At 40.5% G+C, this 25603-nt stretch overlaps 2 protein-coding genes across 4 annotated transcripts in view; one reads left to right on the forward strand and one right to left on the reverse strand.

Annotated features, from left to right (window-relative positions):
• kmo (kynurenine 3-monooxygenase) overlaps positions 1-9854 on the forward strand; it is a 37235-nt gene extending 27381 nt beyond the window's left edge. For all 3 annotated transcript variants that reach the window (XM_020494994.2, XM_020494997.2, XM_020494995.2), the window contains 5 exons: positions 243-300; positions 553-635; positions 2939-3040; positions 3203-3262; positions 9185-9854. In XM_020494994.2, coding sequence (XP_020350583.2) covers positions 243-300; positions 553-635; positions 2939-3040; positions 3203-3262; positions 9185-9325 — 444 coding nt within the window. In that variant the 3' untranslated portion in view covers positions 9326-9854. The remainder of the gene's footprint in view (positions 1-242; positions 301-552; positions 636-2938; positions 3041-3202; positions 3263-9184) is intronic.
• opn3 (opsin 3) lies at positions 9429-23411 on the reverse strand. Its single transcript, XM_020493894.2, has 4 exons — positions 22868-23411; positions 15622-15941; positions 12946-13197; positions 9429-11694 (listed from the first exon to the last, which is right to left on the reverse strand). Exons 1-4 carry the CDS (start codon positions 23211-23213, stop codon positions 11425-11427), a joined length of 1188 nt encoding a protein of 395 aa, XP_020349483.1. The 5' UTR covers positions 23214-23411; the 3' UTR covers positions 9429-11424.
• Between the last annotated feature and the right edge of the window lie 2192 nt (positions 23412-25603).

A 25603-nucleotide genomic window follows, 5' to 3' on the forward strand; every position in this document is an offset into this window, starting at 1 on the left:
TGAGAAAAATAGTTTTGAATTCAGGCTGTAACCGAATGAAATGTGGAAAAAGTCATGGATACTTTTTGAAGGCACTGTACATACGCAGCAGGGGTGCCTGTTTCTGTCGCAAGTACACCCCCTGGACAGGACACACATTATTATTCTTATTATAAAATATGACACCTTGATTTAATGTCATTTCCAAAATATTGTTGATTCAATGTCATTTGAAACAAATAGTTAACTAAGCTTATTTCCAGGGCTTTGAAGACTGCCTTGTTTTCAACGAAATCATGGACCAGCTCAACGAAGATTTCAGTGAGTGAACACACTGCACATTACAGACGGCACAGCAAATGTACTTTGACAGCCAGAGGACCATAGCATTCAAATCCATTTCCCCTGACGTCAAAGTACTTCTACAACAACCAGCTAAATGAGTTTGTTTTGTTGGTGGAGCTGAATATACATGATTCATTTCATGTACCTGTGTGTGTCTGTGGATGTTGGGAAAATATATATATATAATCTACTTTATATATTTTATTATATTCATTATGGTTCTTTCAGGTGCTGTTCTGCCTGAGTACACTCGAGTCCGAGTCCCAGACGACCATGCCATCGCAGACCTGGCCATGTACAACTACGTCGAAGTAATTGAGTCTAGCTTAGTACAAGATCCATTACCAGGGTCTTATTCATCAGGGCAGACGTTTTCAAACATTTTGCAACAGAAACGGAAATGACCATTTCTTATTGGCAAGTCCAAGTAGCTACTCCCTGTTTCAGTATGTTTTCTACGGTTTGGTGCCTAATGAATACAACCCAGTTTTGCCAGGCACAGTACAACTACAGTGATCAAACTATACAAATCAAATGTTATTTGCCACATGCGCCAAATACAACCTTACCGTGAAATGCTTACTTACAAGCCCTTAACCAACAATGACGTTTTAATGAGGCTATATACAGGGGGTACCAGTACTGAGCCAATGTGTTGGGGTGCAGGTTAGTCAAGGTCATTTGTACATGTAGGTCAGGGTAAAGTGACTATGCATAGATAGTAAACAGCGAGTTGCATCAGTGTATAAACAAAGGGGGGGGTTGTCAATGCAAATAGTCCGGGTTGCCATTTGATGAATTGTTCAGCAGTCTTATGGCTTGGGGTCGAAGCTGTTAAGGAGCCTTTTGAACCTAGACTTGGTGCTCCGGTACCGCTTGCCGTGCGGTAGCAGAGATAACAGTCTATGACTTGGGTGACTGGAGTCTTTGACTATTTTGGGGGGTTTTCCTTTGACACTGCCTAGTATATAGGTCCTGGATGGCAGGAAACTTGCCCCTGTGATGTACTGGACCGTACGCACTACCCTCTGTAGCATACAAGGTGGTGATGCAACCTGTCAGGATGCTCTCGATGGTGCAGCTGTAGAACTTATTGAGGATCTGTGGACCCATGTCAAATCTTTTCAGTCTCCTGAGGGGGAAAAGGCGTTGTCGCGGCCTGTTCACGACTTTCTTGGTGTGTTTGGACCATGATAGTTTGTTGGTGATGTGGACACCGAAACTCTCAACACGCTCCACTACAGCCCCGTTGATGTGAATGGGGGCGTGTTCGGCCCTCCTTTTCCTGTAGTCCACGATCATCTCCTTTGTCTTGCTCACGTTGAGTGAGGGGTTGATTTCCTGGCACCACACTGCCAGTTCTCTGACTTCCTCCCTATAGGCTGTCTCATCGTTGTCGGTGATCAGGACTACCACCGTTGTTTCGTCAGCATTCGTCAGCAAACTTAATGATGGTGTTGGAGTTGTGCTTGGCCAAGCAGTCGTGGGTGAACAGGGAGTACAGGAGGGGACTAAGCACGCACCTCTGAGCACGCACGCCTGATTTCAGCGACACTGGATCTGGAGAACTCTATGATGAAAAAGCTCCGTTTAGATAATGTAGCCTTGGTGTCAACCATTTTAATCAATGAAAGAGATAATGTGAGCTGAACATCATATCTGTGTAACGTAATAGGTTATCTACTTAGCTTGGCCTCTGTCTGCATCAATCAATAGCTTTAACGACCATTCTCATCGATTCAACATCATTTCTCAAAGACGGCTTATACAGTGTGTGATTTAATAGATGGATTAATCTGTATAATCTCCAACATTTAGTAATGCCTCACTGAATGAATTCGTGGCACCAAGAAGACAAGATAACACTAAGACCAAAACCAAAGGTTCTCTGAATCCCATGTGATTTGCAGCCTCGGTTATGACAATTATTGCCATCTAATTAACATCAAGGATTACTGTTATTTCATTTTTCATAGCTTCTGTCTTCCAAGATGTTCAGAGAGACTGTCCACAGGCACAGCAGAGGGGTGTACAAACATTTCCCCAACCTCTTGGGCAGAGGTTGGGGAGATTGAGTTGATTGAGTCCGGAGTAATTGACAGCAGGCGAGCTGCCAATGCGACATCACATGCTGACAGGAAGCAGGCTCTCACTAAATGTCCATCCTTTAATTCATCCCTCTGTGCACAAAGACGGTAATTGGTCTTAAGTGTTACCCTCCCCTTGTATACTGTCACATTAGCCATGTAGCCATTCTTCCCCGAGATCGCACGTGACACACACAGCCGCAGCATCTTGGCAAGACTCCATTAGAATCATAACAACACCTGATTACAGAGCTAAATGTAGCCTTCACTCTATAGATATAATTGAGAAAATTGGCACCCAATGCCCTTTTAATGAGCTTGTTTGTTCATGGTGTTTGTGGAGGTGAAATGTTAAAAAGGGCAGGTAATGCATGTCAAAGTGGTGGGTATATTGTCATTTTGAAAATCACATGTATTATAGGAGAAATAATGGGGTTTTCAGTATGATGGGTACATGTAATGAATCGGATTCATCCAGAGCACAGGTGGCTCGATTTGCTGACAGATGTATTTTGTATCTTTTTTAGATGCGGTCACACGTCAATTCCAAATGGTTCCTGTTCCGAAAATACGTAGACAATACCCTCCACATGATTATGCCAAGGACAGTAATCCCCTTATATACCATGGCAAGTTTTTTCGTAATACATTTCACTCCAATTGATAGTACATTTAATACGATTTGAAATTTGAAGTTTGCATTACTGTGAAGGATTCTAAAAGTCTATTTCTGTGTGTTTCTGTATTTGTTTCTCTTAATGTCTCGGTGTTTCACCATTCCCTGTTCCCAGGTTACATTTACTAGGACAAGGTACCATGAGGCAGTAAAACGCTGGCACTGGCAAGACAAAGTAAGAAATGACATTGTACATTCTTCATTGTACAAGGGTCTTTGAGTGCATGCATTTCGAATGTTCTTTGCGTGCCCTTTCTGACATTTTGAAACTGTGCAATCCATTAACCTACAGTACTACTGCTTTTACAAAAATCTTTTCAAAAGCAAGGTCAGAAAAGGGGAATTGATTCTAACCAGAGGGACACAGCGCTTTTCTAGTTGCAACCAAAAATAAGATGTAGTTCCCTGTCTGACAAAGAGATGTTGGTATGGTGGTTGGCCATGATGATTTGTAGGGGTTGAGGTTACTCGTCGAACCTGTTGGCCCCGTCACTGGCTCAAATTGTCTGACTTTGATGACGTGTAATTTCTTTAATAAAGAGAATAACAAATGGATGTGGGTGGGGGGGGGGGGGTTCGTCAAAACATTACTGAAGTACAGACTGAAAGGCATGTGTCAGTGAAAGGAGAGATGCAAATGTTGGCTTTGAGAATATCATGCACAGCACATCAATGTAACTTGCAAAAGGATGGAGGGATTTTGCATTGAATACTGAAATCTATTTGAAAATCGAAATGATTTTTTTTGTTTGATTTTATTTCATATTGGCTTTTAGAAAATAGCCACAGACAAAAGGTTTGGAGAGGGTTTGGAAATGACATAGCCTAATATAGACAGAAGCATGTCTGTTCTACGAAATATATTCCCAAATAAATGTATCCTCAAATATTTTATTTAGTCTGTTATGCTGTGTGCACTAAACTGACATGCGTGATTGTTGCCGACACTCCGATGTTCAGATGAAGGGAATGAAGTAGTCTATAATGTGCACCACCACAGTGCTCAACTCAAACAGCGGTGTGTAGCCTACTGTAGCTTCTCAAGGAAGTTGGGAGGGCCATTTGAGGGAAGCATGTATTCTGACCAATGACGTACACTGAGCATACAAAACATTAAGAACACGTTCTCTTTCCATGACATAGACTGAGCAAGTGAATCCAGGCGAAGCTATGATCCTTTATTGATGTCAAATGTTAAATCCCCGTCAAACCAGTGTAGATAAAGCTGAGACAGGTTAAAGAATGTTTTTTAAGCCTCGAGTCAATTGAGCAATTCAGACATGGATTGTGTATTTGTGCCATTCAGAGGGTGAATAGGCAAGACAAACGATTTATGCCTTTGAACATTGCACCGGTTTGTGTCAAGAACTGCAACGCTGCTGGGTTTTTCACGCTCAACACTTTCCTGTGTGTATCAAGAATTGTCCACCACCCAAAGGACATCCAGCCAACTTGACACAACCTTGAGAAGCATTAGACTCAACATGGGCCAGCATCCCTGTGGAACACTTTTGACACGTTTAGAGTCCATACACCGACTAATTGAGGCTGTTCTGAGGGCAAAAGAGCGGGGGTGCAACTCAATATTAGGAAGTTGTTCCTAATGTTTGCTATACTCAATGTATATAAACCATGGATTGTTGATGCTATGTATTGCCCATTGAGAGGCTTTCTACAGTATTTCAATTAAAAGGACAAAATTATTTTTTGTAGTGGTGACAGTAACATTAGTAATCTCATTATACTTTAAGGAAAATGTTTTTATATATATATATTTTTTTTTTAAATGTTTAGCTCACATAATATAATTGAAACATATTCATTCAGGTGTGTCTAATATAATACATGTTGTAAAAATGAATGTAGACATTAATAAATACATTTCTATAGCTTCCCAAATATATTTTACAACAGTGGGGGAGTGCCAAGATGGACGCATGGTAGATTCGAATCAGCGCCCCTTACTAGTCATCTAGTGTATACATAAATCATTGATTCTGACAAGCAGTCAATGCACAACAATTCTTAATGCAATAGCAGGAAAACACTCTTAAAACTTCTTATGGCTGCAGCGGCACTATTGAGTAGCTTGGATGAAAGGTGCCCAGAGTAAACGGCCTGCTCCTCAGTCTCAGTTGCTAATATATGCATACTATTATTAGTATTGGATAGAAAACACTCTGACGTTTCTGAAACTGTTTGAATGATGTCTGTGAGTATAACAGAACTCATATGGCAGGCAAGAACCCGAGAAGAAATCCAAACAGGACGTGAGAAATCTGAGATTGATATATTTGCAAACCATTGCCTATTGAAATCCCTGTTAGATATGAATGAAGATTCACTTCCTAGCGCTTCCACTAGATGTCAACCATCTATTGAAATGTGAATGAGGCTTCTACTGTGTTGTGGGACTGAATAAGAACAGAATGCATCAGACTACTGGCAGAGATCCAGTTCCAGGTCACGCGCATAGCACATGTTATCTGCCTTTGTTCCGTTCCTCCCAAAGACACAAAGGAATTCTCCGGTTGGAACTTTATTGAAGATATAAGTTAAAAACATCTTAATGATTGATTCTGTACATAGTTTGAAATGTTTCTTCAACCTGTAATATAACTTTTTGAAGATTTTGTCAGCAAAAATGGTCGACCACGCGCTAACAAAAGTAGCTAATTGGACATAAATAACGGATATTATTCAACAAATTAAGCATTTATTGTGGACCTGAGATTCCTGGGAGTGCATTCTGCTGAAGATCATCAAAGGTAAGGGAATATTTAGCATGTAATTTATGGTTTATGTTGACTACAACATGGCGGCTAATTTGACTATTGTTCTGAGCGCCGTCTCAGATTATTGCATGGTTTGCTCTTTCTGTAAAGTTTTTTTGAAATCTGACACAGCGGTTGCATTAAGGATAGGTATATCTATAATTCCATGTGTATAACTTGTATTATCATCTACATTTATGATGCGCATTTCTGCTGAATCGATGTGGCTATGCAAAATCACTGGATGTTTTAGTAAATGTAACGCGCCAATGTAAACTCAGATTTTCTTATATAAATATGAACTTTATCAAACAAAACATACATGTATTGTGTAACATGAAGTCCTATGAGTGTCATCTGATGAAGATCATCAAAGGTTAGTGATTCATTTTCTCTCTATTTGTGCTTTTTGTGACTCCTCTCTTTGCCCGGGAAAATGGCTGTTTTTATTGTGGTTTGGTGGTGACCTAACATAATCGTTTGTGGGGCTTTCGCTGAAAAGCATATTTGAAATCGGACACTGTGGTGAGGTTAACAAGACTACCCTTAAAACGGTATAAGATACATGTGTGTTTGAGGAATTTTAATTATGAGATTTCTGTTTTGAATTTGGTGCCCTGCACTTTCACTGGCTGTTGTCATATCATCCCGTTAACAGGATTGCAGCCCAAACAGTTAATGCAAAAGCAGTTTTGGAAAATTTATTTTGAAAGCAGTTTTGACCTTTAGTTAAAAAGAGAGGCAGATCCCAGTTTTCCATTGCTACCACATGTATTTCTCTACTCTTTTTAATTGCATGCATGGCATTGTTTTTCAAATGCAGTTCAAGCATGATTTACCTGCAGCTGTGCAACAGAGCTCTTAAAGGGGCAATGGCGTCTTAAAAGGGCAATGACAGCCTACTTTGTAATAGAAACACATTTTTCCCACCAGTGAATAACAATTTATATATTCATATTGAAAAGAATGATTATTAATAATAACAACCAGGATGTTGTGTCGAATAGGGTAAATGCAGATGGAGAAACCCCATGATTCAGACTGTACATTTTATAACCACTATGCTGCCTCAGTTGGGCAACAGGTGATAATGCTTATTGCTAATAGCACATCTGATAATATAGACCATGCATAGGCTATATACAGTTGAAGTCCAAAGTTTACATACACTTAGGTTGGAGTCATTAAAACTCGTTTTTCAACCACTCCACAAATTTCTTGTTAACAAACTAGAGATTTGGCAAGTCGGTTAGGACATCTACTTTGTGCATGACACAAGTAATTTTTCCAACAATTGTTTACAGACAGATTATTTCACTTATAATTCACTGTATCACAATTCCAGTGGGTCAGAAGTTTACATACGCTAAGTTGACTGTGCCTTTAAACAGCTTCGAAAATTCCAGAAAATGATGTCAGGGCTTTATAGAAGCTTCTGATAGGCTAATGGACATCATTTGAGTCAACTGCAGGTGTACCTGTGGATGTATTTCAACGCCAACCTTAAACTCAGTGCCTCTTTGCTTGACATCATGGGAAAATCAAAAGAAATCAGCCAAGACCTCTGAAAAACAATTGGAGACCTCCACAAGTCTGGTTCATCCTTGGGAGCCATGGAACCACACAGCCGTCATACTGCTCAGGAAGGAGACGTGTTCTGTCTCCTAGAGATGAACGTACTTTGGTGCGAAAAGTGCAAATCAATCCCAGAACAACAGCAAAGGACCTTGGAAGATGCTGGAGGAAACAGGTACAAAGTATCTATATCCACAGTAAAACAAGTCTTATATACACATAACCTGAAAGGCTGCTCAGCAAGGAAGAAGACACTGCTCCAAAACCGCCATAAAAAAGTCAGACTACAGTTTGCAACTGCACATGGGGACAAAGATCGTACTTTTTGGATAAATGTCCTCTGGTCTGATGAAAAAAAAAAAAAACTGTTTGGCCATAATGACCATCGTTACATTTGGAGGAAAAAGGGGGATGCTTGCAAGCTGAAGACACCATCCCAACCATGAAGCACAGGGGTGGCAGCAACATGTTGTGGGGGTGTTTTGCTGCAGTCGGGGCTGGTGCACTTCACAAAATAGATGAAATCATGAGGGAGGAAAATTATATGGATATATTGAAGCAACATCTCAAGACATCAGTCAAGACATCAGTCAGGAAGTTAAAGCTTGGTCACAAATGGGTCTTCCAAATGGACAATGACCCCAAGCATACTTCCAAAGTTGTGGCAAAATGGCTTAAGGACAACAAAGTCAAGGTATTGGAGTGGCCATCACAAAGCCCTGACCTCAATCCTATAGAAAATGTGTGGGCAGAACTGAGAAAGCGTGTGCGAGCAAGGAGGCCTACAAACCTGACTCAGTTACTCCAGCTCTGTCAAGAGGAATGGGCCAAAATTCACTCAACTTATTGTGGGATGCTTGTGGAAGGCTACCCGAAACGTTTCTCCCAAGTTAAACAATTTAAAGGCAATGCTACCAAATACTAATTGAGTGTATGTAAACGTCTGACCTACTGGGAATGTGATGAAAGAAATAAAAGCTGAAATTAATCATAAAGTGGTGATCCTAACTGACCTAAGACAGGTAATTTTTTACTAGGATTAAATGTCAGGAATTGTGAAAAACTGAGTTTAAATGAATTTGGCTAAGGTGTATGTAAACTTCCGACTTCAACTGTACATGGTCCAATATGTTATTTGGCCCATTTTTGGAGGTGGAAATTATATTTTAGATGGTGTCAGTATAGTTCTTCTACACCTGCATTGCTTGCTGTTTGGGGTTTTAGGCTGGGTTTCTGTACAGCACTTTGAGATATCAGCTGATGTACGAAGGGCTATATAAATAAATTTGATTTGATTTAGATTTTCATACATTTTGGAATAGAATGTCTTCTTAAAAAGTCACCAAAATTGAGTTTCTCAGTCCTTCTACGCAAGGGGACTGGAATTGGTCAATCTCACAGTTTAATATATGTACAAAATGATGCTCTTTCCAAAAAAGCATGATTGTCATTACTTTCTTACATGAAAGGGGAGGTTAACTTGGCTATAGACAATCGATCTGAGACTAAAGTTTCAGTCATCTGATTTTTGTTGTTGTTACTTCAACACTTTTCTTGTTTTATTCTCACAACATTTCCTTTCACTTTTAATTTCCTTTCACATTGTGCTCATTTCTAGTGCTTTTAAAACTCAAATTGTGCTATTTTGTTTTTCTGTAGCCCACATTTTCAATATTTAAATAGTCTTAACGATGGAAGATCATTTGATTTCCAATTTTTAAGAAACTGAATTATTTTGTTCCCCTCAGGTGATCAACCAAGGCCTGTTATGTGTGGCAGCATCTGTTGTGGGGGGCTCCTACCTTCTAGTCAGATACCCCCCTAACATGCCAAACATCTCCATCGAGCAGCTGTGGACCAGGCTGCAGGCCCTCAAGAGTCCCTTCTGAGGTTTTGTGGGCTAATACCTCTTCGTCCCAGATAAAGGGGTGAAAACGGAGCTAGAAACAAGATGGAAAAATACAGTGTTCTGTGACCCAATTACCAATGTAATTTTTTTCATAATGTACATTTTATTGACTGTAATTGAAGGCCTGTGGGGCACATTTTGTGTTAATGTACAGGTAACTGCCAAAATGATACCCCTCTTTCAAAGTTAATGACAATTCTTCTTCTAGCCATGGTAACCAAAATAATGGGCAACTGGGCATTTTTATACATAATCCTAATAGGCTGTTAATTTCTTAATTAACTCAGTAACCACACCTGTGTGGAAGCACCTACTTTAAAAATACTTTGTGTCCCTCATTTACTCAAGTGTTTATTAACCATTATTAACCAGCATCCAACTCGTGTCAGTCATGTTGCAGTAATTAAACATTCCAAATCATTTGTGGCATATTATTGTCCCAGTTCCATGTGAGGTCAACATGCCAGAAAATAACTGAAGTGCCTTTTTTGTGGGTGTGTTGAATCAAACATAAATACAGTAAATAATGTTCTTATCTTCGAGGGCAGTACATTAAAACCACAGTATTTATTTTTTTGATTGAGGTTGCACCTGCAAGGTACCTTTATTTAACTAGGCAAGTCAGTTAAGAACAAATTCTTATTTTCAATGACGGCCTAGGAACAGTGGGTTAACTGCCTGTTCAGGGGCAGAACGACAGATTTGTACCTTGTCAGCTCGGGGGTTTGAACTTGCAACCTTCCACTCTAACCACTAGGCTACCCTGCCACCCGTCTTAATGCTGTGCCGTGATCACAATGTTACTGCTCAACAATACAACTGTAGTAGTGATGGCCTCATGACCTGTGTTGACAAATAATTATTTATCATTAAAGTTATAAACATTGTTAATACAATTTGCCTTGATGTGAGTGTTATTGAATGAATGAATTTGCAGTTGCTTGTGGCGGAGTTATGGCTTGCAAAACCTGTTTTGAGTGAAAAAGGACAAACATCTAAGGCGCACACATTTTTTCTGAAAAACCTTTTCTGTGGGATAAACCAGACCTATAATTCTACTGTAAATGTCAAGCTCAAAGTGGTAGCTACTAGCTAGGCTGATGATTGGCTTGCTCTTACGACAGTCTCCGGTCAACACAGATGTACGTATATGATGACATGGTGCCTATATAGAGCTGAATAAGATCATCTCCTCATCAACTCTACTCATAGGGGACGACTCGGGAGGCTTATGAAGGGAGCTCCGTCTGCAACCTGGAGCCGCTGGAGTTTCTTATCGCTGCCGCCTGTGGAACCATTCTGATCTTGACCACAATCTCCTCCCTCTTTAATTACATTCATATTATTCTACGTAAATAATTCCACGAAATGTAATTTCACAGTGATTGCACTTATCACGCTAGCGAGTGTGGTGACAATTAAATTAGGAAGATTTTTAAAAAATATTTTTTTTTAAATACATCTCATCTGTGGCTTTCTTAAAATAGGATCTCTTTCTCACATCCAGATACAATAAAGGCAGAGAGAGTATTGTGCAGAATGTGCTGCTGCAATATTGCAAGGCTTTTCCCATCAGTCATTCAGCACTGCTGCACTGCACTGCACTGCTGCCAACCAGGGAAATAATAATTATAAACATCACTTCCTCAGCCAATCACTGATCCATTAACACTGCTAGCCTCCGCCATCACACAGGAGGTCCTGTTCAAAAACACTCAACTCAGGATGAGACTATGTCGAAGGCTGGCTGACACGATTACATAGGCGCTGTTGAAAATAACAGGGTACAAGTTGAGAGAGATACGTCACAAATTCACAGCTACATCATTTGTTTACCACAACTGTTGGTAGAAAAAGTGTTTCCTGGCGAGACAGTCTGAGAACAGGACATTAAACACTTCCAGTAGTCTTGGGTCAAAAAGGTGTTTTGGCTTTTGAGAGGAAACACCTCCGGGTTTACTGCATCATGAGAGGAAGTCCTGAGGTATACAGAGGAACAGGTGTTAGATGGAGGTGATTAGTCAGTTCCCATGGTGGCCTGGGTGTAGCATGACGTCCTGCAGTACCCATAATGCTCTGTCACAGCGGCCGCACCTGGATGACCTCTGACAACATACGGCCGCTCTTGGAGGTGGTGTCCAGGTGGTGAATGTCGTTGTTGGCGATGATGAAGATGATGGAGGAGGAGCTGAAGGTCACCCTCTTCTTTGGTCGTTCCCCATCCCCTCGGTGGGACATGAAGATTGGGCGGATGGGCCGCTCGATGCTCCGGGCCAGGGGGCGGTCCTTGACGCTGTGCTGAATCCACGAGAGCCGGGAGCACAACAGCTGCAGCAAGCAGCGCCGGAACTGCCAGAAGAACAGGAGGAAGAGGAGAAAAAAGAGAGAGGGAAGAGTGGTGTTACTCAAATGGAAGTATTTGTTCACTTTTCCAAAAATAAAAGACACCATGGTAATGCTTTAACATTAAGTGTTCGAGTCAATTCGTTCAAAGAGTTGTTGGGCGATTTACATTTTAAGGTAGCTTCAGATTGAGACGGCATATGCAGCGTTTACCGTGAATTTCCTGTTGCTGTAGGATTACTTTCCTGCTGTGGCAAACTGGCTCAAATTAAGATCCTACAAGATCACAAACTTTTACAGATGAACCATTGAGAGCTTCCTGTCGTGCTGTATGATCTTTTATCAAATAGGGCTATCTTCTGTATCCCACCCCTACCTTGTCACAACAAAACTGATTGGCTCAAACGTATTAAGAAGGAAAGAAATTCCACAAATGAACTTTTAACAAGGCACACCTGTTAATTGAAATGCATTCCAGGTGACTACCTCATGAAGCTGGTTGAGAGAATGCCAAGAGTGTGCAAAGCTGTCATCAAGGCAAAGGGTGGCTACTTTGAAGATTCTCAAATATAAAATATTTATTGATTTGTTTAACACTTTTTTGGTTACTGCATGACTCCATATGTGTTATTTCATAGTTGATGTCTTCACTATTACTCTACAATGTAGAAAATAGTACAAATGAGTAGGTGTGTTCAAACCTTTCACTGGTACTGTATATATAGTTATACTCCGGACTCCGACATTGCTCGTCCTAATATTTATATATTTCTTAATTACATGATTTTACTTTTAGATCTGTGTGTATTGTTGTGAATTGTTAGATATTACTGTACTGCTGTAGCTAGGAACACAAGCATCTCACTACACCCGCAATAACACCTGCTAAATATGTGTATGCAACCAATAAAATTGGATTTGATTTGATATTCAAGCCATACTGCAAAACTAAGTGACAACATTATCATGAACGTTTACAGAGATGTTATTTTATTTGTTGAAGTTAATCAGTGTAGTGTGTTGAAGGGACATTACACTCCAAAGTTTGGCAGATGTTTTTAGCCCTCAAAAGTGGTATTTTGCTGAGATAAGTCCATGTCATCTGTTTTATATATTCAGCTATTATGCTACATTGAGGTCTGAAAACATCAGATAAACTTTGATTTTGAAGTGTGTTTCTCTTTAAATTTGGGAAAAGGCTTGTTTCAAAGCCTTTCTGCTATCAGCATTAGTGTGTCAGGTGAGAGGTCCCATCACCTTTCTGCTCATGGAGATGTAGATGAGAGGGTTATAGGCCGTGCTGGACTTGGCGAAGAAGGAGGGGATGATGGCGACGGCAGGGGTGACCATGCTCTTCCTGCCAAAGGCTTCCATCATGGACACCACGGCGTAGGGCGTCCAGCACACCAGGAAACAGGAGATCATCAAGAGGAACATGACGGCCACTTTTTTCTCGTAGCGCAGGATCTTAATAATCTGCACTGTCTGAAGGTCCTGGATGGAGCGGAGCTGTTGGGAATGACAATAGGAAAGAATCTCATCACTCACTAAAATGGTCTAATTAGAATATGTAAAAAACAACAAAAAACATTCCAGTTATACACTGAGTATACAAAACATTAAGAACACCTGCTCTTTCCATGACATAGACTGACCAGGTGAAAGCTACAGTAGGATCCCTTATTGATGTCACTTGTGAAATCCACTTCAATCAGTGTAGATGAAGGGAAGGAGACAGGTAAAAGAAGGATTTTTAAGCCTTGAGACAATGGAGACATGGATTGTGTTTGTATGCCACTCAGAGTGTGAATAGGCAAGACAAAATATTGAAGTGCCTTTGAACGGGGTATGGTAGTAGGTACCAGGCACACGGGTTTGTGTCAAGAACTGTAATTCTGCTGGGTTTATCCACGCTCAACAGTTTCCCGTGTGTATCACGAATGGTCCACCACCCGAAGGACATCCAGACAATTTCACACAACTGTGGGAAGCACCGGTGTCAACATGGGCCAGCAATAACTGTGGAACATTCAACACCTTGTAGTGTCCATGCCCTGAGGAATTGAGGGGTGGGTTATATGTCACTTGTACTGACATTATGCACTCCCTACAAAAAATAAGATTGTCTCTGCATGTGAATGTCAGCTAACTTCTGTCGGCCCTTTACCGAAGATAAAGAGAGGATCTTTAATGAAAGATAATATGCTTGATCCTGTGGTTGTTAATGTAGGAGAGAAGATAAAAGTCTCCGTCTTTCTTATGCTTAAAAAGATGAGGCCACAGAGGACACAATGACATTGTCCCATGACATCATTATGTAGTCTACGTATCCGTTTGCATGAGATAGTGGGTTTACTGATATACCTGTCAGCGTAGCGGAGCCACACCTGAGGCGTTGTCCATTCAGTGGTGCTTAATGTTGGCATCGGCCTTAGATCCCCAAACGCATGCACTAGAATTTCATTTGTCGGCTACTACCTCATTTTGCCATTGTTTGGTCGAGTTCACATTGTTTGTCTTGCATCCTTGATGAATGTAAGTACTAGCCTACCTTTGATTTATGCCTTTTATTTAAAGGCCCAGTGCAGTCAAAAACATGATTTTTCTGTGTTTTATATATATTTATACACTATGAGGTTGGAATAATACTGTGAAAATTATGATAATGCCTTTGATGTGTACGAGTTGTTTGAAAACGAGCGTCTGAAAGTTCTGCCTGTTTCGGTGAGATGGAGTTTTGACCTGCCTGGTGACAATTATTTTAAAAAAAATGTTACCATTTAAATTTAAAACAATCACAGTAAGGTACTTACATTAACTGTTACTCAGAAAGGATTTCATATTATAAAAATGGCTGCATTAAACCTTTAAATGAATTATGTCGATGTATCTGTTGATTTGTTCACTTTCCCCAAAAAAGTGGTAATACTTTAACTTTAAGAGCTTGATACAATTCGTAGCTCTGAAGGATCAGCGTTGTAGCGCGTTTGAAATGTAAAGGTCATTTCCGATTGAGCCAACATGTGCAGTGTTTACCGAGAATGCAGGTTCCACGATCACGGGAACATTGCCTTTAAATATAAATCACGCTATATCGTGGATCTTCATTGCTACGGATTGAATCCAGCCCTAAATTGCTCTTAAACATGTCAACATATGTCATATGCTACAGATGTAAGATTTTAATTGGATCCTTCTTTTGTTGCACAGCAGGAAAAGCAAACTTGTAGTGTATTCAAGATTTAAAAAGGCTTTTAAAGTTTGTAATTTCCACTTTAAAATGTCAGACTTGATTTTTCCTAATTAAAAAACGTATCAACACCTATCAAAATTGTTCAGAACATTTAATCCAGATAATAATTCACATTTCCTGCAGCTGCAGGATGATTTTTCTGCTGTAGCAAATTGGCTCAAATTAAGATCCTACATCTGTATACGCTATAGCCATACTACAAGTGACAAAATTACATTATTGTGAACGTTTACAGAGAGTTTATTTGACTGTTTTAGTTCATCAGTGCAGTATGTTGAAGGGATATTACATTCCAAAATCAAAGTTTGACAGATGTTTTTAGCCCTCGAAAGTGGCCCTCTGCTGAGGTAAGTCCATGTCCCAGGTCATCTGTTTTGTATATTCAGCTATTATGCTACAATGACAGTCCACCACATCATACCCAAAAGTTTCCTGATTAGCAATGGGTAGTTCGTGTTTAATTTAATTGTGTATTAGAAACACAGTGTGAGATCATTGCGAGGGGATTTTGCCAGTGGTTGAATGGAGAACTAAGCTTCCCGGGAAAATGTTGTCCTAGGTTGCAACAGTAACCAAGGGGGGCGGGGACTGGCTTAGCGAAGGGTCACCATATTAAAACATAAAGCAATAGATGAAAATGGGAGAAAGCGACAGCAAGACTGCCTTGTCCTTGTTCTTACCATTTGCACTGTGTAAAGAATGTTCCCGTAGCAGTAGATCATAATGCCCACTGGTACGAAGAAGCAGGCCAGGAGAAAGAAGAGGACGAAGGAGGAATCGTTCGGGTCCTTGGAAGTCCAGTCCAGAGAGCAGCCTAACTGGTGGATCTCCAGAGTGTAGCGGTTCCACCCCAGGAGAGGAGCCCCTGTCCAGACCAGGGAGTAGAGCCAGATGTAAGTGATGCACCTCCAGGCCCAGGGGAAGTCCACCACCTTAGCATGGACCACCCGGATGTAGCGCTCATAGGCCAGGGCAGAGAGACTCATGATGGACACGATGCCTGGAAAGGAGGGAGATGGGTGGTGATGCTGAGTAATGACTAGCGAATCTGGGTTATGAAATATATATAGGTAGGCCCTGATTGTTACTGCCGATGTGCCCTTGAGCATGACACATAATATGAATTGCTCCAGGGTCACAGTGAAACCTCAGAGGGTGTCTCAGGAAGATTTGGATATTTAAAAAACTTATTTCCAATTCACATGATTATGTGTGAAATAGGACCAATGTAAGCACCCACCTGATGATGATTTTATTACAGTTATTACTCAGTCCTCAATCAAATATTTTCTCAATATACTCGATATTCAATATCATAAATATCCTATTGCAGGGGTCTCCAACCATTTCTAGCATAGAAAATGTAACTTGTCACACTTGTGACACTTATTTTTGATAGCCATTAAAGTAGGTACTTTCTTCTCTCCTCCACCCCCGAAACACCTCCCCAGGTCCTTGGTGTACAAGAGATGTGTTTTCTGTCAATATACCCAGCTAATGGTTAATAAACAACTCTAAGGGGGTAAAATAATATTTGGTATTTTCCTGAATTCTGTTTTCTCTGTTTTATTTGTCCTGTTTTAGGATTTTTTAAATTCTGTGTTCTACTCTTAATATTACAATTATCCATAGAGAAACAACGCTGGTCTGAGTGGTCTGGATGAGTCCATGTCAATGCTTAAATCTCATCAGAAGTTCATCCATAAGGTCTGGAAGAAAAAAAGGAACACCTTATTTTTCTTGTGTAAATCCCCTTTAATTACATTCAGTTTCTCCAATGCACAGCAATTACTTTTGCCAGACATTTGGTCCAATCAACAATCAACTACCTGCCCTTCAGGACATCCTACACCACCCGATGTCACAGGAAGGCCAAAAAGATCATCAAGGACAACAAACACCCGAGCCACTTCCTGTTCACCCCGCTATCATCCAGAAGGCGAGGTCAGTACAGGTGCATCAAGCGGGGACCGAGAGACTGAAAAACAGCTTCTATCTCAAGGCCATCACACTGTTAAACAGCCATCACTAACATCACTGCCAACATACTAACTCAACTCCAGCCACTTTAATAATGGAAAAAGTGATGTAATCAATTTATCACTAGTCACTTTATATACCCTACATTACTCATCCCATATGTATACACCGTACGCTATACCATCTACTGCATCTTGCTATCTTGATGTAATTAAATGTATCACTAGCCACTTTAACCAATGCCACTTTATATAATGTTCTCATACCCTACATTACTCATCTCATATGTATATACTGTACTCTATAACATCTACTGCATCTTGCCATCTTGATGTAATGTATCACTAGCCACTTTAAACAATGCCGCTTTATATGTTTCATACCCTACATTACTCATCTCATATGTATATACTGTACTCTTACCATCTACTGCATCTTGCCTATGCCGTTCGGCCATCACTCATTTATATATTTTGATGTACATATTCGTATTAATTCCTTTATACTTGTGTGTATAAGGTAGTTGTTGTGGAATTGTTAGGTTAGATTACTTGTTAGATATTACTGCATGGTCGGAACTAGAAGCACAAGCATTTCACTACACTTGCATTAACACCTGCAAACCATGTGTACGTGACAAATATATTTGATTTGATTTGAAGTGTTGCAGCACAGCTGCGTTGCATTATAGAGGGAGCTGTTTGAGCACAGTGTTACTGGACACTATAACACAACTAATACATAAGGTGTCAGTACAGGTCAAACTGACAGGACCACGCTGCATGAGTGCAATAGGTGTAACCGATGCAGGATGTCCTTAGATAGTCATCTAAATTTAGAGTCTAATAATGTGTGAGTGGTTTCACATGCTGTAGTAAATGAATATGGTATCAATAATCTCTAGCATTGAAGGGGATTTAGAGTGCCTGTAGGCTAATTATAATGAATTGTTATATATATTATATTATATATAATAATTAATTGTAAACAGCATCTTTTTCAGTGTCTCTGCATTGGTGCAGGCTGTTCTTCTGTAGGGCACACTGGTATTGAATGATATTCTGGGCTGTTTTGGCTACTCTTGTGCACTTTTAAAAATCCTTCACATTTTACTGATCTGTTCAAAAGCAAATTTGGATCATAGAAGTAATAATAATAATAATAATATTAATTGATTCAACTAGTATAGCACTATTCATTACATAAAAAATCTCAAAGCGCTTTAAGGCAACAAAGAATACAAGCAATTTAGAAAAAACAATACAGGACACTCAATTTAGTATGATATGTATTCATTTGTGGATGTCCATCATCCATTTCACATGATATGCTATGAATTGCAATTCGTACAATATGTTACGAATTTGCAAAATCACAATAGGTCACAACTTGAAAAACCCATGATAGGTTACGAAATCCAATTTATTGTTGCTAACGTTAGCTAGGTGGCAAAAATTAATGTTAGGTATCTGGCTAACATTAGCTAGGCTAGGGGTTAGGGTTAAAGTTAGCTAACATACTAAGTAGTTGCAAAGTAGCTCAAATGTAGTAAGTAGTTGCAAAGTTGCTAATATGCTAAAGTTGTTGTTGTTGGACCTAATCTATGGATTTCCACACTGGCCATGGGTGGATCCAGCTCCCAAGTGGGTGGGCCTATGCCCTCCCAAGCACACCCGTGTCTGCACCACCAGCCACTGTAGAGCCAGGCCCAGTCAATCAGAATGAGTTTTTCCCCACAAAAGGGCTTTATTACAGACAGAAATACTCTCCAGTTTCATCAGCTGTCTGGTGACCTGCAGTTGAGTCCGGTTGGACGCACTGTCAAATTCTCTAAAACAACATTGGAGGGGGCTTACGGTGGAGAAATGAACATTACATTATTTGGCAACAGCTCTGGTGGACATTCCTGCAGTCAGGATGCCAACTGCACACTCCCTCAAAACTTTAGACATCTGTGGCATTGTGTTGTGCTATGCCAGACACTAAACAATACATTAATTGCACTATAATGGTGCCCACAAACTGTTAGGGCTTTCAGAAAGCTGTCCCAACAGCAGAACTTTCTTTTCAGCACCATGGGGGTGAATCCTTACCACTGCTACACCTGGCTATCAGTAGGGCCTTGTCTGGCAGTGAAACAGTTCCTTCAGCCTCATTTACTGCCGTTTAAAAAAACAAAGCTGATATGGCTGACTTGCTTAAACAAACGTGGTTTCTACTGACAATTGATAAGAAAGCAGTTCGCTACACCCGCAATAACACCTGCAATAACATCTGTTAAACACGTGTATGTGACAAATAAAATTACATTTTATTTTATTTATATGTACAAACTATGGCATAAGGGGACATCAACAGGATAAGAGGCATTCCATAATTTTGATTAAGACATTAATGAGCCAGCTAGGACGGACGTAGTCAATCAAACTATTTGTTCAGCACTTTTGAAATGTACACCGACAAAATTCAGAATATGGGCCGTTCTTACAATATTCTCCCTGTACACCAAGTCAGAACTGTAGAATAAATAAAGGGGGCATATAAGCAGACAATGAAAGCTCTTACAATATTCAATGATTACATTTCTATAAAACAGGCTATAGGCACCACCAAGTCAGGGGGGAAAGGACCAAATTATTAGGGTGAGGCACATGGGCTACTAACAGCTTACTACATAACACACACTTAGTATTACTATCTTAGCTACAGTATACATATATCCCTGGCATAGTACATATAATACATTTATATGTAAGACATTTATATGTATGCTAGAGCATACAAGACATTTTTGGACCTAGTTGTGCTGTGCTCACTTGAACAGGAAGGTGGCCCGGTGGTCCTTGTGGGCAAATTTTGTCATTAACCTTTGTCATCAAAGTCTGGCATTCTCTGGATTTATGGTGCTTTCAAAACAACTGGGAACTCAGAAAAAAACAAAGTCGAATCATGACGTCAGTGATCTTCAGGTCAGAGCTCCAGAAAGAGGCCTGGAATTTCGAGTTGGATGACTGTTCAAAACATATTTTCCCAGTCAGAGCTTGTTTTTTCAGAGATCCCAGTTGTCTTAAATTCACTGAAGTACAGTGGTGGAAAAAGTAACCAACTGTCATACTCGAGTAAAAGTAAAGAAACCTTAATAGAAAATGACTCAAGTAAAAGCACTGGTGTAAATTCTTAAAGTAAAAATACTTTAAAGTACTACTTAAGTAGTTTTTGGGGGTATCTGTACTTTTCTTTACTATTTACATTTTTGACAACTTTTAATTTTACTTCACTATATTCCTAAAGAAAATGTGGTACTTTTTACTCCATAAATTGTCTCTAACACCCAAATGTACTCATTACATTTTGAATGGCTAGCAGGACAGGAAAATCATGCACTTATCAAGAGAACATCCCTGGTGATCCCTATTGGTCTCACTGAACACATATGTATCGTTTATAAATTATGTCTGAGTGTTTGAGTGTGTCCCTGGCTATCCGTAAATATAAAAAACTAGAAAATGTGGCCGTTTGGTTTGCTTAATACAGGGAATTTAAATTATTTATACTTTTACTTTTACTTTCAATACTTAAGTGTATTTTAGCAATTACATGTAGAAGCACGGTGCTTGCCGTTTGGGGTTTTAGGCTGGGTTTCTGTACAGCACTGAATAAAGAAATTTGATTTGACATGATCAGTCCAGTCGGTAGATATAACGTGATTTGATGTCATTGTAGTGACCAATGACCTTGAGCCTTCTTGGATAGGCACTTCTTCTTTTTTTGTTGTTGAATTTTACCCCCATTTTCTCCCCAATTTCAGAGCATCCAATTATTAGTAGTTACTATCTTGTCTCATCACTACAACTCCCGTACGGGCTCAGGAGAGACGAAGGTCGAAAGTAATGCGTCCTCTGAAACACAACCCAACCAAGCCGCACTGCTTCTTAACACGGCGCGCATCCAACCCGGAAGCCAGCCGCACCAATGTGTCGGAGGAAACCGTGGACCTGGCGACCTTGGTTGGCTCGCACTGCACCTGGCCCGCCACGGGAGCCGCTGGTGCGCGATGAGACAAGGATATCCCTACCGGCCAAACACTCCCTAACCCGGACGACGCTAGGCAAATTGTGCGTCGCCCCGCGGACCTCCCAGTCGCGGCCGACTGCGACAGAGCCTGGGCGCGAACTCAGAGTCTCTTGTAGCACAGCGAGCGCTGCAATGCAGTGCCCTAGACCACTGCGCCACCTGGGAGGCCCTAGGTGGGCACTTCTAATGTTACTCTATGGCAGCACCCAAGGGGCTTTGATTTCCGAGCTCTACCCATAGATTTTGCGGTGACGTAGTGTCTCCATGAGTGACAGAACACTGAGCCAATCACAGGGCAACTAGAGAAGATTATATATATATTTTTACATTGCTTGCAAACTGGTATGTGACAAGTATTAATTTCAAAATAACATACAAAACAGGCAACAACAAAAAAACGTTTAGCTAAACAGGTTTGGCTCAAAACAGAATGATGGGTCACTACTGGTGTTGTGTGACAAAACTGCACATTTTAGTGTGGCCTTTTTTTGTCCTCAGCACAAGGTGCACCTGTGTATTGATCATGCTGTTTAATCAGCTCCTTCATAAGCCACACCTGTCAGGTGGATGGATTATCTTGGCAAAGGAGAAATGCTCACTGACAGGGATGTAAACAAATTTGTTTAGAGAAATAAGCTTTTTGAGAAATAACATTTTAGAGAAATAAGCTTTTTGTGCATATGGAACATTTCTGGGATCTTTTATTTCAGGTCATGAAACATGGGGCCGACAATTTTCATGTTGCGTTTATATTTTTGTTCAGTGTAAATTGAGTGTCCTGGATTTACATTTGCTATGTTAGCTCTAGTCTATGAGACCAGGCTGGAAAAAACAACATCACAACATCATGAGGTGGACAGTCATTAGAAAGTTCATGGCTTGAGTGGTCATCTGAGGGAGGTGGTGAAGTAGGGTGAGAAAGTCCGGGGGGTAGACAAGCAGACAGCACTGTCTTACCAAGGTGTCTCGCCTTAGCGAGGTGCATAGTGAGGTGCAATTGGGGCATCAAAGTGAAATTACCATGTTGTTTTATCCACTACAGTAACAGTATGTACTACAGTAACACCCATCCATCAAAAATTAACCATTCGTTTTTGGAGTTCAGAAATATCATGATGTGATATTGTAAGAAGTTTACATATATATATATTATATATTGGAAAGATGAGAAAAATCACCCATATAATAAATACAGTAGGTAGGTTGCGTGTGCCTGAGAGAGATGAGGGTAATAGAGAGAGAGAGAGAGAGTGAGAGAGAGAGAGAGAGAGAGAGAGAGAGAGAGAGAGAGAGAGAGAGAAAGAAAGAGGGAGAAAGCGAGAGAGAGAGAGAGAGAAAGAGAGAAAGCGAGAGAGAGAGCATGAAGGTGGCCCTAACCAGCTTCAAGCTTTCATCCACATAGTGATCTTCATAGTGGCAATGGCATTCATAAACATCAACAACTATGTAAAGACTGGTTTCATAAATCAATAGGGAGAAAGTGGGCTAAACAGTTCTCCCTTAGAATAAGATGGATGGGAATTGTCCCCTGCAATAGACTTTAATTGTACCACTTATGAAAATGCAATAGCTCAAAATACTAAACTTCTTTATCCGAGTAGTTGTAACACATAAAAACATGAAACACAAATTAAATGGAAAGGATGCCACTAAAAATTACTTGGATTACTTCAAATATATAAAAACATATTTTGAATGAACTCAAAGGGATAATATGCGATTTCTACATCCATTTATTTAAATTATATATAGGCTACTCATTGATTCTTGTAGAATATATAATCAGCTTTGTTATTGTTTGATCTTCAGATTGCGCCTTTAATATGTGTGAATCTCGGCGCGACACCCAGAAAGGACTGAGGTACTACTAACCAAATAAACTGTTGCTGAATCCGTCCCAAATGCATGTTGCCGAGTTCCAGACCCATCCGCCTTTGATGCACGAAACAAACGTAAAGTTAATTCCAATGACAGACACCAACACGTCACTTATACTAATGTTTACTATTAACAAATTTGTGGGCGTCCGGAGTCTCTTGAATCTGTAGTACAGCACGATGACAATAATATTGTTGCAAAATCCGAAGACTCCGATTGTTCCGATGGCAAAAGCAAGGAGTTTGTAAGTACCAACCGCAAATATATATTCTTCTGTATTTTTTTCAGTGCTAGCTAAATTCGCAGGATTTATTGCTTGAATAACTTCGCTCCCAAACATTGTGCGCGATGACCTGTCTAGTGTGGCTAGGAGGGAAGATCTTCTGCGCTGCAGTTGGATTATTAAAACTGCTCTAAACCAGTTAAACGTGCGAAAGCTCTTTTGAGAAAACAGGGCAATTTTCCTGATGATGGAAGGCTCAAATGTAGAGTATTTCTCGAGGAGTTACATCCCCAGCAGTCCCCATCCCCATCCGTCACTATAATTAGTTGGCATCCACTGTACTGTACCTCCAGACGGGTAAAGTTGTGTTCGGGACATATCTACATTTTCACACGACCCTCCCCTTGTATTTTAAAATAAATTGAACACCCTCCCCTTCAGTAGAATTAACTGAAGAAAAAATAAATTCGGGATTCGCAGATCACCACAGAGGAGCTCATTGTCCCTGCCTGTTTAATTACTTCATCATTAGAGCCGGTTGCAGACAATGATCAGCTAGGGGAAAATACAATTTTCCACCAACAGGTTTCTGTGCCAATGCACCACACAACCAATAAACAAAACATACCGACATGATTTGCGTTTTTAACTCCGCAATAAATAGACTATGTCAATCTCGACAAACAGAAAACACACCCCTCCCTACCTTGTAACCGTCCCCATATCGAAAGCTTTGTTTGACAATCTCTGAATGTCATTAAATGTTTTTGGTGTTTTGTAACAGATGTCTCTTTCCATTCATCAAATTGCCTGCACAGTTTGGATTGATTGATAGATTTGATTTGTCACTATAAAAAAAAGACATGCTCAGGAAAAAAAACACCTCTCACTGTCAACTGCGTTTATTTTCAGCCAATTCAACAACTGAGACATAAACTGAACAAGTTCCAAAGAAGTGACTAACAGAAATTGAATAATGTGTACCTGACCAAAGTGTGTAAAACCATGGAATTTGATAATCATGCCAGACAAAGCCTTTTGAAATGACAGAGCTGCTTTTCATCATTAAAATCCCCCGAATGAGAGTCAACAAAGAGTAATACAATAATTGAAAATCTGGTAAAAATCAAAGTAACAGTCAGTATCTGGTGTGGCCACCAGCTGCATTAAGTACTGCAGTGCATCTCCTCCTCGTGGACTGCACCTGATTTGCCAGTTCTGGCTGTGAGATGTTACCCCACTCTGGTAAGTTCCCGGACATTTCTGGGGGGAATGGCCCTAGCCTTTACCCTCCGATCCAATAGGTCCCAGACGTGCTCAATGGGATTGAGATCAAATCAAATCAAATCAAATTTTATTTGTCACATACACATGGTTAGCAGATGTTAATGCGAGTGTAGCGAAATGCTTGTGCTTCTAGTTCCGACAATGCAGTAATAACGAACAAGTAATCTAACTAACAATTCCAAAAAACTACTGTCTTATACACAGTGTAAGGGGGTAAAGAATATGTACATAAGGATATATGAATGAGTGATGGTACAGAGCAGCATAGGCAAGATACAGTAGGTGATATCGAGTACAGTATATACATATGAGATGAGTATGTAAACCAAGTGGCATAGTTAAAGTGGCTAGTGATACATGTATTACATAAGGATGCAGTCGATGATATAGAGTACAGTATCTACGTATGCATATGAGATCAATAATGTAGGGTAAGTAACATTATATAAGGTAGCATTGTTTAAAGTGGCTAGTGATATATTTACATCATTTCCCATCAATTCCCATTATTAAGTGGCTGGAGTAGAGTCCGTGTCATTGACAGTGTGTTGGCAGTAGCCACTCAATGTTAGTGGTGGCTGTTTAACAGTCTGATGTCCTTGAGATAGAAGCTGTTTTTCAGTCTCTCGGTCCCAGCTTTGATGCACCTGTACTGACCTCGCCTTCTGGATGACAGCGGGGTGAACAGGCAGTGGCTCGGGTGGTTGATGTCCTTGATGATCTTTATGGCCTTCCTGTAGCATCGGGTGGTGTAGGTGTCCTGGAGGGCAGGTAGTTTGCCCCCGGTGATGCGTTGTGCAGACCTCACTACCCTCTGGAGAGCCTTACGGTTGAGGGCGGTGCAGTTGCCATACCAGGCGGTGATACAGCCCGCCAGGATGCTCTCGATTGTGCATCTGTAGAAGTTTGTGAGTGCTTTTGGTGACAAGCCAAATTTCTTCAGCCTCCTGAGGTTGAAGAGGCGCTGCTGCGCCTTCCTCACGATGCTGTCTGTGTGAGTGGACCAATTCACTTTGTCTGTGATGTGTATGCCGAGGAACTTAAAACTTGCTACCCTCTCCACTACTGTTCCATCGATGTGGATGGGGGGGTGTTCCCTCTGCTGTTTCCTGAAGTCCACAATCATCTCCTTAGTTTTGTTGACGTTGAGTGTGAGGTTATTTTCCTGACACCACACTCCGAGGGCCCTCACCTCCTCCCTGTAGGCCATCTCGTCGTTG

The sequence above is a fragment of the Oncorhynchus kisutch genome, linkage group LG11, assembly GCF_002021735.2.
Source record: "Oncorhynchus kisutch isolate 150728-3 linkage group LG11, Okis_V2, whole genome shotgun sequence".
In the NCBI taxonomy this organism is placed as follows: Eukaryota; Metazoa; Chordata; class Actinopteri; order Salmoniformes; family Salmonidae; genus Oncorhynchus; species Oncorhynchus kisutch.

Bases quoted from the DNA above. Each gene is read 5' to 3' on its own strand.
- opn3 (XM_020493894.2), bottom strand. From the start codon at position 23,213: ATGTTTGGGAGCGAAGTTATTCAAGCAATAAATCCTGCGAATTTAGCT. The intron at 13,198-15,621 runs GTAAGAACAAGG...CATTCCCAACAG, and splicing joins TTCTTTACACAGTGCAAATG to CTCCGCTCCATCCAGGACCT. The intron at 11,695-12,945 runs GTGATGGGACCT...TTCTTCTGGCAG, and splicing joins ACATCTCCATGAGCAGAAAG to TTCCGGCGCTGCTTGCTGCA.